The sequence below is a fragment of the Dendropsophus ebraccatus genome, chromosome 8 (assembly GCF_027789765.1).
Source record: "Dendropsophus ebraccatus isolate aDenEbr1 chromosome 8, aDenEbr1.pat, whole genome shotgun sequence".
NCBI classification, from domain to species: domain Eukaryota; kingdom Metazoa; phylum Chordata; class Amphibia; order Anura; family Hylidae; genus Dendropsophus; species Dendropsophus ebraccatus.
Genome location: NC_091461.1, coordinates 27624911 through 27639396, shown reverse-complemented (window position 1 = coordinate 27639396; position 14486 = coordinate 27624911). Strand labels below are relative to the sequence as shown.

The window sequence follows — 14486 nt, the reverse complement described above, 5'->3', positions numbered from 1 at the left end:
GGTCTGTTCCCTTATAGTCCATCTTTTGGACCCTAACTTTAGTATTTTCTACAACTTTATTCATAGTGAACAGGGACTGAGAACAGTGGAAAAGACTTTCTACATTTCACATATATAACCATGTAAAAATTAAAGGGTTATCCAGCATTGCAAAAACATAGCTGCCTTTTTCCCTTTTTTCTTTTCTTTATCTCATATGTATCTGTCTAATATCTTTTGGGCAGCATGAGGACTACATCATAACTGATGGTCAATGGCCAAATAGGCAACACCCGAAGGTTATACCCGCAGTACCAATAGAATAAATGTATAGTACAAATGCTGGATAACAAAAAAGAAATAGTCCCATGCAGTTCAAGGCAACTATACTAAATAACCTATTAACAAAAAAGCCAGACTACAGCAACATAACTAAATGGAATAATTACTTTACTAATTCATAGAAACAATACATTAAATATGAAGGAGAAATCAGCCCTGATAATCATGGTGTACAGGGTATATGAAAGCAACCAATTTATGCCTCCATGTAGTATTTAGACCCAATTTTAGCCCTCATATAGTTTGCAGGGTCGCTCTATGCTCTCATATAGTAAAAAGGCCACCATCTATACCCTAGCATAGTAGATTACCCTCCCTTGTTCCTCCTGTGCGCTCCAATATAGCAGTGAGGCCCCTCTGTACCTTCATATTGAAGTTCAGCTTCTCTGTGCATCCATATAGTAGTTAGGCCTTCTGTGCCCCAATATAGTAATTATTTCTCTCTGTTTCCATGTAGTAGTAGTTAGGGCCCTCTTTGCCCTTATACAGAAGGTAGACTCCCCTCTGTGCATCTATCTAGTAGTATCCTCCATGTAGACATCCCCTCCAGCACCATCTCATGTAGGTAATCCCCCTGACATGTATTCCCCATGCAGTCACCCCCTTTCCCAGTAGTAATCTCCCTGGTAATCCTCCTGGTGGTTAGATACCCCTCACCACCACCACTGTGGATAGACTGTACCTCCAAATTAAGTACCCCCTTTTCAGTTGGTCAGGACAACCCATACCCCAACCCCCATAGATAACATCATTCCCAGGAGTTTGCCCCACCCACCCACATAGGTCTCCTCCTCTATAATGAAGGGGAAAAAAGCCATATTTACCTGCTGTGCTCTTGCAGTACTGTAGTCTTCTGATGTCAACTCTCTGCCTGCTCTTTGAGTGGACAAGTGACATCACTCATGTCCCACAGCTCTAAGGGAGGGAACGGCAGGGTGGAGAGCCAATGCTCTCTTTGCCTTGTCAATCCCCCTGCTGCATTCAGCTGTATGTTCTCCTTGCATACAAGCGCATACAGCTAAATGGTCAGACACAACTTGTGGGCCCCCCAGGAGCACTGGTTGCTGGCCAGGGGCCACCCACAGCCAATAGACATTTGTTAAGTCTGTCTGCAAAAGCAATAGCTTTTGCGGACAGCATTAACTGGCAAAATCTTCAGTGGGCCCCCTGCCTGTGTGGGCCCGGGAGCGGCTGCCCCCTCTGCCCCCACCAAATTACGCTATTGATAGTATTCGAACCTTGTTGAACCTTCCGCATTTGATTCCCCATGCCTTCCTGGTCCGTGGGGAAGGAGGAGACAGCTCGGGTACCAGTTCGATCATCTCTAATTACAGGTTACTGTTTTTCTAGTGAAAATATCAGTCTAGAAGTCATGTCTTGACCAACACAAATTTGGGTGCCGAGGCTAAATATAATTAACCAGCCTTGATGTCATGGTCATTCTGGATAGTCCCCTTTATGGGCTTGGGATAATCCATATATAAAATAGGAATGTATTTGATTTTCCTGATTTTGTTTTATACTTTTGTACACTGTATACTTTAGCTTAATTAGTTGTTTTTGGTTCTTACCAATTTACTACCCTATAGTGAGCTGGGAAGTTCTGCAAATTGACCATGCTGTCATTGACCTACATTACACTTCCAGTAGTTCCAAATCTGTTTGTAGTAGTGTTTTCCTACTGTGGATGACATTATAGGAGCTTTCCAGGACCAGACAGAATGTCATTCACTCCCAGTGAAGCTCACATTGCTTCACATATGTTTCTGTGACATATATTATAGCAGTATTTTATATGGTAATTCTTTCCTCTGCATGCTATAACAAATCGGAGTTCTCTTTACAAAATCCATATGCTCACTTTCACTCCTTGCTGCCAGGACTTGCAATGACTGGCTAATTAAAAATCTAGCAATGAACCTGCTGCAATTGTCAATTTATCTTTGTACATTTTAGGATCTGTTCCACTCATCTTCCATAACAGAGAACATTCTACATTTTCTACCATTTTAGTACAGCATTATCTCCTAGGTAGACATGGAATTATCAAGAATATACAAGATAAATTTGGTGAAAAAAAAGAGAGAAAATGCAATTGTGTCTCAACCTTCATTCACTGAGAAGGAAGCTCCAACCTGGATGGAATTACTATCTGTAAGGGTAGCTTCACACGGGCGGGCTCGCAGCGAGATTCTCGCTGCGAGCCCGGCAGGTCCTGGCAGTTCCCATAAACTACATACTTGCTGCGGACCGCAGCGAGTATGTAATTGTACCGCGCTTAACCCCTTCTACTCCCGCCCGGCTCCCCCGCTGTAAGCAGCATACATTACCTGTCCTTGCTGCTCGGGTCCGGAGTCCTGCTCTCCCGTCCGGCCAATTAGTGTGTTGCCCAGCCGCAGCCACTGATTGGCCGGGCGGGAGAGCAGGACGCCGGACCCGTGCAGCAAGGACAGGTAATGTATGCTGCTTACAGCGGGGGAGCCGGCGGGAGTAGAAGGGGTTAAGCGCGGTACAATTACATACTCGCTGCGGTCCGCAGCAAGTATGTAGTTTATGGGAACTGCCAGGACCTGCCGGGCTCGCAGCGAGAATCTCGCTGCGAGCCCGCCCGTGTGAAGCTACCCTAACGAAAGAGGTGCCACCAGGAATCTTATTTTTTTAAGGGAATTTGTCACTAGGTTTAGTCCACCCTAAATGAGGGCAGCATAAACTAGTGACAAAAATACTGTGCAGATAGATGTATTACTTACATCAGTCTGTTCAGCCGTTCTCCTAATATGCAGGAGAATAGGATTCTTGCCACACCCCTCCCCGCCCTCCAGCTGCTGATTGACAGTTGACTGCCTGTACACCGCATGGATAGATAACTACCAATTAGAAGCTGGTCGGCAGAGTTTCTGCTTCTCATGAATATCCAGGACTACTGGGCTCATGCACATAATGGAGAGGACTACTTATTGTCCATGTTATACAGGAGGAGATCTCTAAATCAGCTGCGCAGAACAATGTAAGTGATACATCATTCTGCTCAGTTTCTCTGTCACCAGTTTATGCTAACCTGAGATAGGACAGTATAAACCTACTTAATAGCTACATGGGGGAAAAAAACAAAGTACAGACATAAAGGCAGACTGGATGATAAAGTAAATTTGTATGCTGTTATTATTATTATTATTATTATTATTATTATTATTATGGTTCCCCAATTAAAACTTACTTGTCCCCTTGTCCGACCCCTGTGTCCCCCGGTGATCTACAGATTGGGTCCCTGGCTCCAGTGTTTTAAATAGAGCAGCAGATGAGCGCATAACCTGTGGCTTTATACATTCTGTATGGAGCTGCCAGAAAGAGCCAAGTGCTGTACCAAGAGCTTGCTGGGGAGCATGGAGGTTGGATCCCCCGCAATCTCTAACTTGTCCCCAATGCTGTATAAGGGGACAGGTAAGTTTTAATTGCAAACCCCCTTTAAGGCCATTTTTACCCCGACCCTGAGCGATTTATTATTATTATTATTTATAATAATAGTAGTGTCCTACTTCGATAATACATTTGATTCACCTTGGAATATATTATGTTTACAGGCACTTGCCAGAATGGAATCAAGCCAACCACTAACAACCAGTCTATAGCGATTGTTGGTGCCATGACTGTGCCTCCTACAACATTGATGGGGATTGAATCAGAATCATCACAAGGGTTGTCCACCGCTTTGGCTCCACCCTATCATATGCTGACAATATCTCCAATCAAGATACCACTTCTAGCCTCTCAGTTACCTGGTAAGTTTATCCGTTATATACTGTACAGCAACTTGGACATGTAACTTGAAATTCTGACTATGCAAATTGTCTCCTATTCAAAAGAGGAAAAACTGTAGTGCCACCTATTGGAGGTAGCGTCCCTGTAGACCAATGTTTCAATCCTTAAAGGAGTTGGCCACTTTATAGTAGAATAGTTCAGTGTACAGTATTAGTAAGTGTACTTACTGTATATACTGACAGCAGTTCCCTGAGTACCCCACAAAGCTAAAATCAGGCTCCCCTCCTACAGGCTGTGCTGCCCTGCTCTGTGGTGTTCCTGTCCATAAAATGGCCGACATGGAGTAGCATGTGACCATGCCCCACCCCCAGTGTCCACCACTGAGTCTGTATATGTCTATAGAGGACACTGGGGGTGGGGCATGGTCACAAGCTCCTCCATGTCAGCCATCTTCTGGACAGAAAAAAAAAAAGCAGGGCAGTACAGCCTGGAGGAGGGGAGTCTTATTTTAGCTCTATGAGGTACACAGGGAGCTGCTGTCAGTATATACAGTGAGTTCACTTACTAATACTCTACACTGAGATATTTTACTATAAAATGGCCAACCCCTTTAATGAGCCTTGAAATTTGACAAGGGATTTCAGTGAAGTCATTATCTTCTTGCTTGATTGCTGGACTGTTACATTGCTGGAAGGGTTAGTTTTGGTTTCAGTAATGGTCCATGCTGGATTTTTTTGTGTCTGGTTCTAGATGAGGATTTAGCCTGCAGTTTATATGGGTTTAGCCTCTAGCCTAAAGTGCTGGTTATATAGATTTTTTTAGTGCTACCATTTGCTGTCTATGTCTTGTCCAGTCTGTCTATGTGGGTCTTAGCATTTTTATCTATTTTTGTAAGTTTCTCTAAAGTGGTGTATTGAAGAATTCTGCCCATTGAGTTGTCTAATCCTGTTGTTAGATATTTTCTTGAGTTTTTGCTGTAATGCATAGTGGTCCTGCAACAGTCTTTACAGCAAGGCTATGACTCCAACTGGCCTTAGGCATCTAACGGTGAGTTACTATTTGTCTTTGCTTCCAATGTTTAATACGAGATTGTGTGATTTTCATTGGTGATTGCTGATTATTCCCACTATTCTGTCCTACCATAAGTCCTGTGGGTATCTGAATACTGGGAACCATTGTTTGAATCTAGGAATGGTGACTGCTAAATGTGAAGCCTGGTACTGCAGTGTAACAGTAGTTTCACGTGTACCATATTGCAGCGGATCTAAGGATAGATATATGCTTATCCCTGGCATGTTTAAATTCTGTTATTGTAGATTTACCAACCACCTCTGCTGGAAGTTTGTCCTCTTGGTCTCGAGTTCAATTTTTTTTTTACTAAAAACACTTCCCTCCTGGACCTTATTTAGTCTTTTAACATACTTAAAGGTTTCAATCATGTCCCCCCTTTCCCTTCTTTCCTCCAGACTATACAGATTCAAATCCTTAAGTCTTTTATGATATGGGTTATGCCTCACACCCTCTACCATTTTTGTAGCCCATCTTTGGACCCGTTCTGATTTATCAATGTCCTTTTTTAGGTGGGGTCTCCAGATCCATTAGAATTTTATCCTAAAGAAAGATACACCAACCTATTGAAAAATGGGATCCTTGCCCTTCAAAATAACTGTCTACTGATGGTGTCCCTTTCTTTTTGATGACATTTTGGCTTTCCTTAAATTTTTATTTATGTTTCTTAGCATCTTTAATAGGTCAAACATTGGTTTACAGGGAAGCTAACTCCAATAGATGGCACTCAAGGCAGTTTGCTTCCTTGTAGGGAAGAACTAATTTCCATACCATTTTAAAAGTATTTTAGATGGAAGTGGCCATAAATCAGCACATGTCTTAATAAAGAAGGAACTAGTAGAGGTATACCCAACTTGGGTCAACTGCTATTCTCTCAAGGCAATTGCTTATAACATCTGGGCTCATGACCATCTCCATTAAAATACCAATACTGTGTAAATTTTTATTTTGTATCCAGTCAACACCCGAAATATAAAGCTGAAAAACAACCCTCTTGGAATCTGGTCCATCTAACCTACCTGGTTTCCTTGGAGCGGTACACCCTACTTCTTAGCCAGACACACTATTGGAAACCGGTTTAAACTTTAAAGAAGCTTCCCACTTTGCACATTCAAATTTTGTTAGTAGGATCGCTAAATATATGCAGATCAAGGAGTGTCCATCTGCAGTCATGTCCAATAGTCTGCAGTGCCTCTACAGCGGAAATTAAGTATTACATGTTGCTTGTGTGATCCATTGATATGTTAGTCTTTTGGATGCTCAGGTTCTTAGTTATAATACATTCATCACTGATGCCACTTCCTTAAAGGGGAACTATCAGCAGGCTAGACTGATCTAACCTGCTGATAGCCCCCTAACATGAACGGGGCCCTGAGGAGGAAAGTATGTTTGTTAACTTCCTCCTCTGCGCCGTGCCCATGCAATTAATAGTTGAATCTGTGCCCTGGAGCACCATTAGGAGCACTGCCCCACAACCATTGCGCTCATCCAACCCGCCATTGATTATCATCAGAGGGAGTGGGCTGGCCCGGTGCAATGGGGGCGGGAAAGTTCTCCTAATGGTGCTCTGGACCATGGATTCAACTACAAACTGCACAGGAACGGCGCCGAGGAGCAAGGTAGGAGACACACCTTCCTCCTTGGTGCCCTGTACACAGTGAGGGGCTATTAGCAGGTTACATCCGTCTAACCTGCTGATAGCTCCCCTTTAAATTGAACTCATACTGTATGTAGCAAGTCTCCCATATAAGTGGGAGACTTGTTACACTTACAGCTGTTTTATAAATTATCACCTGTAATAAGTCATGCGCTGGTATGATCATCACATGACCATGGCCGTAACTAAAAGTTTCTATTGAATGACTACAAGCAGAGATTCTGAAATCCATTATCTATTGATATACAGTACAATGTATATTAGAAAACAATAGAATTCTGCAATGAATAGCCTCCTATGGTGCGACTGAAAATTTCCAATACCGTGTACAGTTTGATGTTCTATAGATAAAAACATTATCACTGGATTGGGTCCAGAAATGAATAATGTTCCAATTTGTAGTGAAACATCCTGGGTCTTATTTCCATTTGACCTACCATATTGTGACTCCTCTCGCTCTTTCTATTTTAAGCTTAATTAATTTCGGTTTCTGCTGTCAACTTATCTGAAAATCAGTCCTGCCAAGCCGAAACGCTGAAGAGCAATGCAAAGACATTGACAAATGCGGGCAAAACGGAAGAAAATGTACACTTATGAGTGAATATAGGCAGAGAGGGAGAGCGAATTACCTGCTCGCCCATTACAAGACTTGTGTGGGAATAATGAATCGGTCTAATTGTCCATAGTACAGAAGGGTCATAAACTTTGCAATGTACTCTCTGCGTTAGTTGGCTCCCCGTAGAAACATTGAAGGTTGTCGGCAGAAAAAGTCCACCTGGTCCATCTTGTCTGCTCTTTTATTATCTCCTTTTTTTATCTCTTTAATACACTCACAGGATCGTCCCCAACGCCAAAAGCAGAATCATGTGTTTAGATGTATGCATGGATATAGGGATGTCCTTGTTTACAGACAGTTCATAGAATCTATGTATGATATCTACAGTCACATTTAAAGGGGTTATCAAGCAAAAAAATCTTTCATTCAAATCAACTGGTTTCAGAAAGTTATATAGATTTGTAATTTACTTATTTAAAAACCTCCAGTCTGCCCATACATATAAGTTGCTGTCTGTCCTGCAGGAAATGTTTTTTTTTTTTTTTTTTTTTTTCAGACACAGTGCTCTCTGCTGCCACCTCTGTCCAAGACAGGGACTGTCCAGAGCAGGAAAAGTTTTCTATGGGGATTTGCTACTACTCTGGACAGTTCCTGTCTCGGACAGAAGTGGCAGCAGAGAGCACCGTGTCAGACTGAAAACAAACCAAAATTTCCTGCAGGACATATGCCACTGGTTAAGTATGGGAAGACTTGAGATTTTCAGATAGAAGTATATTTAAATCTATATAACTTTCTGAAACCAGTTTATTTGAAAGAAAAAGATTTTTACTGCATAACCCCTTTAATAGAACACCAGGGCCATTCCTGGTGCCCAGAGGTTGGCCACAGTACATAAGTGTTCCTGTATGCTCTATTAGCTTACCTGCTGCTCCTTGTAAGTAAGAAGAAAAAAAGTCTACAGCGCCTAGGCTGCAGGGCTATTCTAACGCTATACAATAAGGCAAGCAGTTTATTGAAAATCTTCATTTTCACCTATTTATTTAGTAGATCTTCATCTTAACAATTCTAGTACAATATGTCCTTCACAGGGATTGTGACTTAGGGGTCTTTTACATGGACTCTTCTTCTACCAGTGATCGGACGAAAAAGAGTCAGCAATCAGTCGAGGAGCTGGAAAAAGTGCGGTAAAATTGTAAACGCGATATTCGGCCTATGGTAATACATGTAAATGGCCGCACAAATGTTACATAGATTGTTCGCCGCTCAATTAGTTGTACAGTGTAAAGGCACTGAAAATGAGCGCTGTTCGCACTGATAGTCGCTCGGTTTGCAGCGGTGAACGGCTGAAAATCGATGCGTCTAAAAGGACGCTTAGATGCACACAACAGTGATATCTAGCTTCCCTGTATATAGCGTAGGTGCTGCTAATAGATGACACCTGTCCGGTCACCAATAGACTCAAAAGTGGTAAAAGTATATACTAAAATATAGAGGACTTATACCAACTTGTGTATCTTGTGAATACAACAAATAATATATTGTCACAACCCCAGCTCCTACAGCATAAGTAGGCGACCACATAAACTCAACACATCACTTCCCTATACAGGGGTTCTAGCTAACTTACAATCCCTTTATGCTATAATGGGCTATAAAGGGAAATATCACCAGTACAGCTACAAGAGTGACTCCTCAAACTTTGAAAGCTTAATATACTAAGAATATATCACTAAATTCTGTCAGCGTATAGGATGCACCTGCATGTGAAATACCTTTTTGTGTAATAGCTGTCATTTCATGTCAGAGATCTATGGTTCCAATGAGATACATAGTCCAAAAGCTCCTCTGTGCTTCTGGTCTCTGAAAGAGATAAGTTTGAGAAGCCTATACAACTTAATGGAGTCCAGCCCCAGGAAAAAAAAAAATAAAACAGCAGGGGCAGGGGGGAACATAACAAACTACTCCTCTCCAGCATTGGATTGCTGCTCCGGGACCCCCGCCAGGTTCCGGGATATCCTGCAGAGCTGAAGTCACACCCTGGTTGAGGAACAACCCGCTCAGCCAGTCAATGACTGGGGTGGAACACCGCTCCAGTCACTGATTAGCTGAGCAGGCAACCCATCACCCTGGACAGTCATATTTCTCCAGAGTCATGGCGTCGTCACAACTCAAGGGAAATGCCTTCCGACAGGGGGTCCCTGGTAACAATTTGCATTGCGAGCACGGGGAGAGGTAAGCAATGCTTGATTGTTATTTTCTCCCCTGACCCTGCTGCCTATGTGATTTTTACTAAGGTCAGACTTCTCCTTTAAGACTTTTGCCGGACGAACTCACCAGCTTCGGCAGTGTATGATGGCTTCCTTGACTTTCTACTGACAGATTATGTTGGTCGACACAACGGTTGCATGTGTTAGATTTGAATCCCTAGCCCCTATTGTCCTCAGAGGGATTAGCTGGTGCCAGAGCTGTCTGGCTGCTGATTGCCCCTCCCTATAGAAAACATATGCATTTTCTGCCATGACGATTGTTCATTTATATGAGGAGGTCAGGAAAAATGTGTTGGCCAATGAACGTTGTTCTGACAGTTATTGTGAAGTGAAGTATTAATAATTTATGGTGGGCTTCACTTCATAGAGCCATAGAAGCAGATGAAGTAGTGGCTCCACCCACTATGTTGTTTATGTAATTTGTGACAAATTGGTAGCAGTGAGCTGTAGTTAAATATTTCCTATATTTTAGTCACATAAATGAAAACAAAAAAACTGTCAAATAATTTAAAGAGACTCTATATCTACCAACCCGCCCACCAACCCGCTAGGACCATCTGTTTGATTAGAGTAAATCCTTAACGGTCGTGTCTTTCAAAATGTGCCCGGTGAGTTGGTTGGATGAATAGAAATCCTACCTGGGGGCATTCCTAATGATGAGTAGGGTGGGGATCAAGATAGGAGAGGCGTCGCAGGCCTGAGGCACAGACACTTTAGGCCACGCCAGTATGACACAGCGCTGGGGATTAAAAGATATTTTTTTTCTCTAACCAAGGCACTGGGCACGTTTTAAAAGACACGACCGGTAAGGATTTACTCTCATCAAATGCATGGTACTAGTGATTTGGTGGGGTGGCTTAGTGGATACAGAGTTGCTTTAAATAATGAGACCAACTGTGGTTTGTCTAGATTTACAATAGATAAAATAGTGATATTCCACTTTTTTTTTTCTCCTACGACTACTAAAAAACCTGTATATAATTTGGAGGGATGCCTATTGTTAATTTTTGACCCCTTAGTACTCAATCTATAAAACATTTTAAAAAAAGATATAAAAGTGCAATAGATATCTTCCACAGTCTTCATTGGTACTCACTGCATTTTAATAGTCCCTCAAGGTCTAACAGAAGACAACTTCAGTGACTTTCAAGCTAACTACCCCTGACATGGATCTGGGCCTTATAGGTTGATTCACAAATTACCTATTAGTTCCTATTGATTATATGTCCTGTGTGTAATAATAACACTGTCTACAATAAAATTAAAAAGGGAACATGCACATGTTCTCTATAGGTCACTTCATCTAGGAGGCTTAAGGAACTTGAGTTGAGCTCCAGGGAATGAACAGCTGTGTCTTTGCTGTAGGTCAAGCTTTCGGTGGTTGTCTTCCGGATTTTGCTCCATGAAATCTATTTTATCTGCTGTTGTTACTTTTTAGCGCATCTTATTCTCCCGCAGTATAGCAAGTGATGGGTGTTATGTTTCTGCGAAGTGATGGCCCTGATTCACTCTAAAAGATCCTTCTTCATCTTTCCTCTGAAGCGATTGTTGGCTGATGAAAGTTGTATTGCTTACTTCTTTTCACGGAAGAGCAATTTATAAAAAATCAATACCGCATTTTCCTTCTTCCATGTTCAGATTTTACATTTAATAAGCTGTGTAAACTCCGGAGCGTTTTCTGCTAATCTTCAATATAGATTTATGACGGATTGAAGTAAAACAAACCTGTCATCAGTTTTGGATTATTTGATCTAGAAGTTTTCGCTGTAGGACAGGGCGGTAGAATAGTCAATATGGTGGAGGCTTTTCCTTTAAGGACTGGTCAGCTACAGGCTGTGCCTTGGAGGGATCTGATTCAGCTGAACTGTTCCTACTGTACCGGTATGTCTCTCATCTTGTAATTGGATCATCAATAGCTGCTATTTTAATATGTAGGACAGTCTGAGAATATTTTCCATCTGTTCAGCAGAATGTAATAGACCGCCATCCATCCTGCTAGTGTTGCTACCAAATGGGTTTTCGGAATATATTGGAACATTATATAAACATCCACACTCCGGGATTCTTGTCAGCTGTATATCCATTACGGAAAGGAAACAGACAGAGATCTCCCCTGCCCCCTTTATAGTTTATTCTGGCTATGAAAATATATACGAAAAATTTAAACCTTTTGATAGCTTTTCCGAAAGATAGAAGTACAAAAAACGGGTAACGGCACTCCAATAGTGAAAAAACTTCAGGTGATTTATTTCAGCTCATAGGAACAATAGCAATGTTTCAGCGCCACAATAGGCACCGTTTTCAAAAAGATAGAGACGAGCAAGCTCAAGTTTTATCATTCGGGATTTGAATACCAGTGGCTGACAAAGTTGGATGCAGCTCTAGGGAGGCTGGGAAAACTTGGATACAGCCTATAGTAGTTTGTCAGACTCCCTAGGACTAAATTCAACTTCTTTAGCCAACTTCTTGCAGACTCTTAAATATTTTGGGACGTTCGGTGAATATAAAATTAACATGACTAAATGGCAAGGGCAATTCCTGTGCCTTAAAGGGGTTATCCAGTGCTTTAAAAACATGGCCACTTTTCCCCCTTTCTTGTCTCCAGGTCAGATGCGGTTTCAAACTCGGTTCCATTGAAGTAAATAGAGCTAATTGCAAATCACACCTGACCTGGAGACAAGAGAGGGGAAAAACTGGCCATGTTTTTGTAGTGCTGGATAACCCCTTTAACTATTATCTTCCCTTTAGTGAATCTTTCCCAAAGACAGAAATAGAAAAAAAAATTCTTTGGAGTCATTATCCTTGTATTAATCTAAACTCTACACTGATTTGAAAAATCAGTGTAAAAAATGGTGTGGTAAAAAGTGGTGCAATTCTAGAAAGAAATGCACCAATCATAGAAGAATTTAATACCATAATTTTTACCGCAAATATGTGGTTAAAAAAAGGCAAAATTTTTTCAGGATTTGCACTAATCACAGAAAAAAGGCATGATTTTATTGTGCCATTTTTCTTGTTAACCTTTTGCCATTTTTACGGCAAATTTGAGGTAAAATCGCACAATTTCAGTGATTTTGCTTTATTGATGTTCATTCATTGACAACTGGCATTGGAAGAAAAAAAATAGTATCACCCAGTGGCCAATGTTATAACTTTGGTTTCACACGGAAAAGAAACTCTCCAGTAAGTGATGCTTGTCAAACCCATAAAGAGTGTCTCTGCCACATATAAAAAAGCAAAATAGACAAAAGTTCAGATGGTATCCACCCCTGTGCTCTAAGGGAGTTAAGTAATATAACAGACAAATGCTTATTTCTAATATTCAAAGCCTACCAGAGGAAATCGTTGAATTCATTTTAAGGCGTTGTCTGGGATTTTTCAATAAACTAGCATTAATTTTTCCTCTGTCCATGTGGCATATTGTACATACACTTCTATTTTTTAGGAGGAGCTAACATCTGTAGGAGGAGCTAACATCTAAGCCAAGAAGAAACTGCAGCAGTAAGGGCAGCATGATATGGAGGAGACCAGGAGCTGATAGCCATGTTGTGGGGTGGCACAGGGGTTAGCCATGTTGCTTTGTAGTGTTTGAGTCCTGGGATCAAATGCCACCAAGGATAACAGCTGCATGTATGTCCCCCAATGTCTGCATGAATTTGATCACACACTCCAAAATACTGTCAGCCCCAATGGGAACAGTGACAGAGACAAAGATCTCTGTACAGCACTGCAGAATAGTTTGGAGCTATATAAATAAAGGAACTATATTGTTATCATTGTACTGTAAAGATCTACAGTGTTAGGGCAGTGTAATATGGAGAGGAGAGATGCTACTTGGTCAACATTCTGGGGGACATTTATGAAGGATACGCCCGAGGCGTACGCCAGGGAGAAGGTGCAGATTCGCCCCCTCTCCCTGGTGTACGCCTCCCGTATGCCCTGCTCGCCCGATGGGCGGGCTGGAGGAGCTTGGGGTGGGTGTGTGATGAGACAGGGAGGAGGCATGGCCTCCTCTTGTGCCTCATTTATCATGATCAAAATTTACACCTGCTGGAATCAGGGGTGGATTTCGCCGGTCTTCATAAATCTTCCCCTCTATCTGTGTCTTGTTGAGGTAACAGAATCCTGGCTCATTGAAACCCCACCCACCTGTAGGATGGCTACTGTAGTGTAAATGTAATCCAGGAGTACAACATGTACTTGTGTGCTGGGGTTTGTAGTCCTACAACAGATAAAATATTCAGAAAACTAGTGTATTTCATAATTGAAGTAATTGGCAGACACTGAGCCGCCATGCTGCTCAAAAGTAGTAATAGTAGTACAGCTATTTCCCTGCCTATAGGTAAAGTGGGTGGAGCTAGATAGAGAAGGGAGTGGGGCTATAGGCTTGCAGAGCTGTGATGTCACTGCTAACCCCTGTGACCTGGAAGTACTTAATGTAAACAAACACAACTCTAAAACGCAGCAACAGAGGAGGATGCCCGGGGACACAGAGGCAAAAAAGAAAACAACAAGAAGGGAAAGGGGAAGATTACAAATTATTCCCTTTTCCAATAAGAAAAAAATGTTGGACAACCTCTTTAAAGTGCTCAAAATGGGCCTGAAAGCATCTCTGGAGTGTAATAATTGTATTAGTTACTGGAGAATGGTTCTTATCTAGGGATTCATCTCAATTGCCAGATTTGAAGTCAGGAAATAATTTTTTCCCCCAAGGTGAGGAAAATTGGATTTTTGCCTTCCTCTGGATCAACATATCCGGATAATAGGCTGAATGGACGGACGTTTGTCTTTTTTCAGCCTTAGAAATAATATTACTATAGCTACTGTATAAGGCTTGGTGTATGTTACCTCCTGTTCA

General features: G+C 41.8%; 1 protein-coding gene across 1 annotated transcript in view; it reads left to right on the top strand.

Moving 5' to 3' along the window:
• Positions 1-14486, top strand: part of TCERG1L (transcription elongation regulator 1 like) — a 176765-nt gene that overhangs the window by 42658 nt on the left and 119621 nt on the right. The window contains exon 4 of the mRNA XM_069980063.1: positions 3903-4100. Within this exon, the coding sequence (XP_069836164.1) occupies positions 3903-4100 (198 nt within the window). The remainder of the gene's footprint in view (positions 1-3902; positions 4101-14486) is intronic.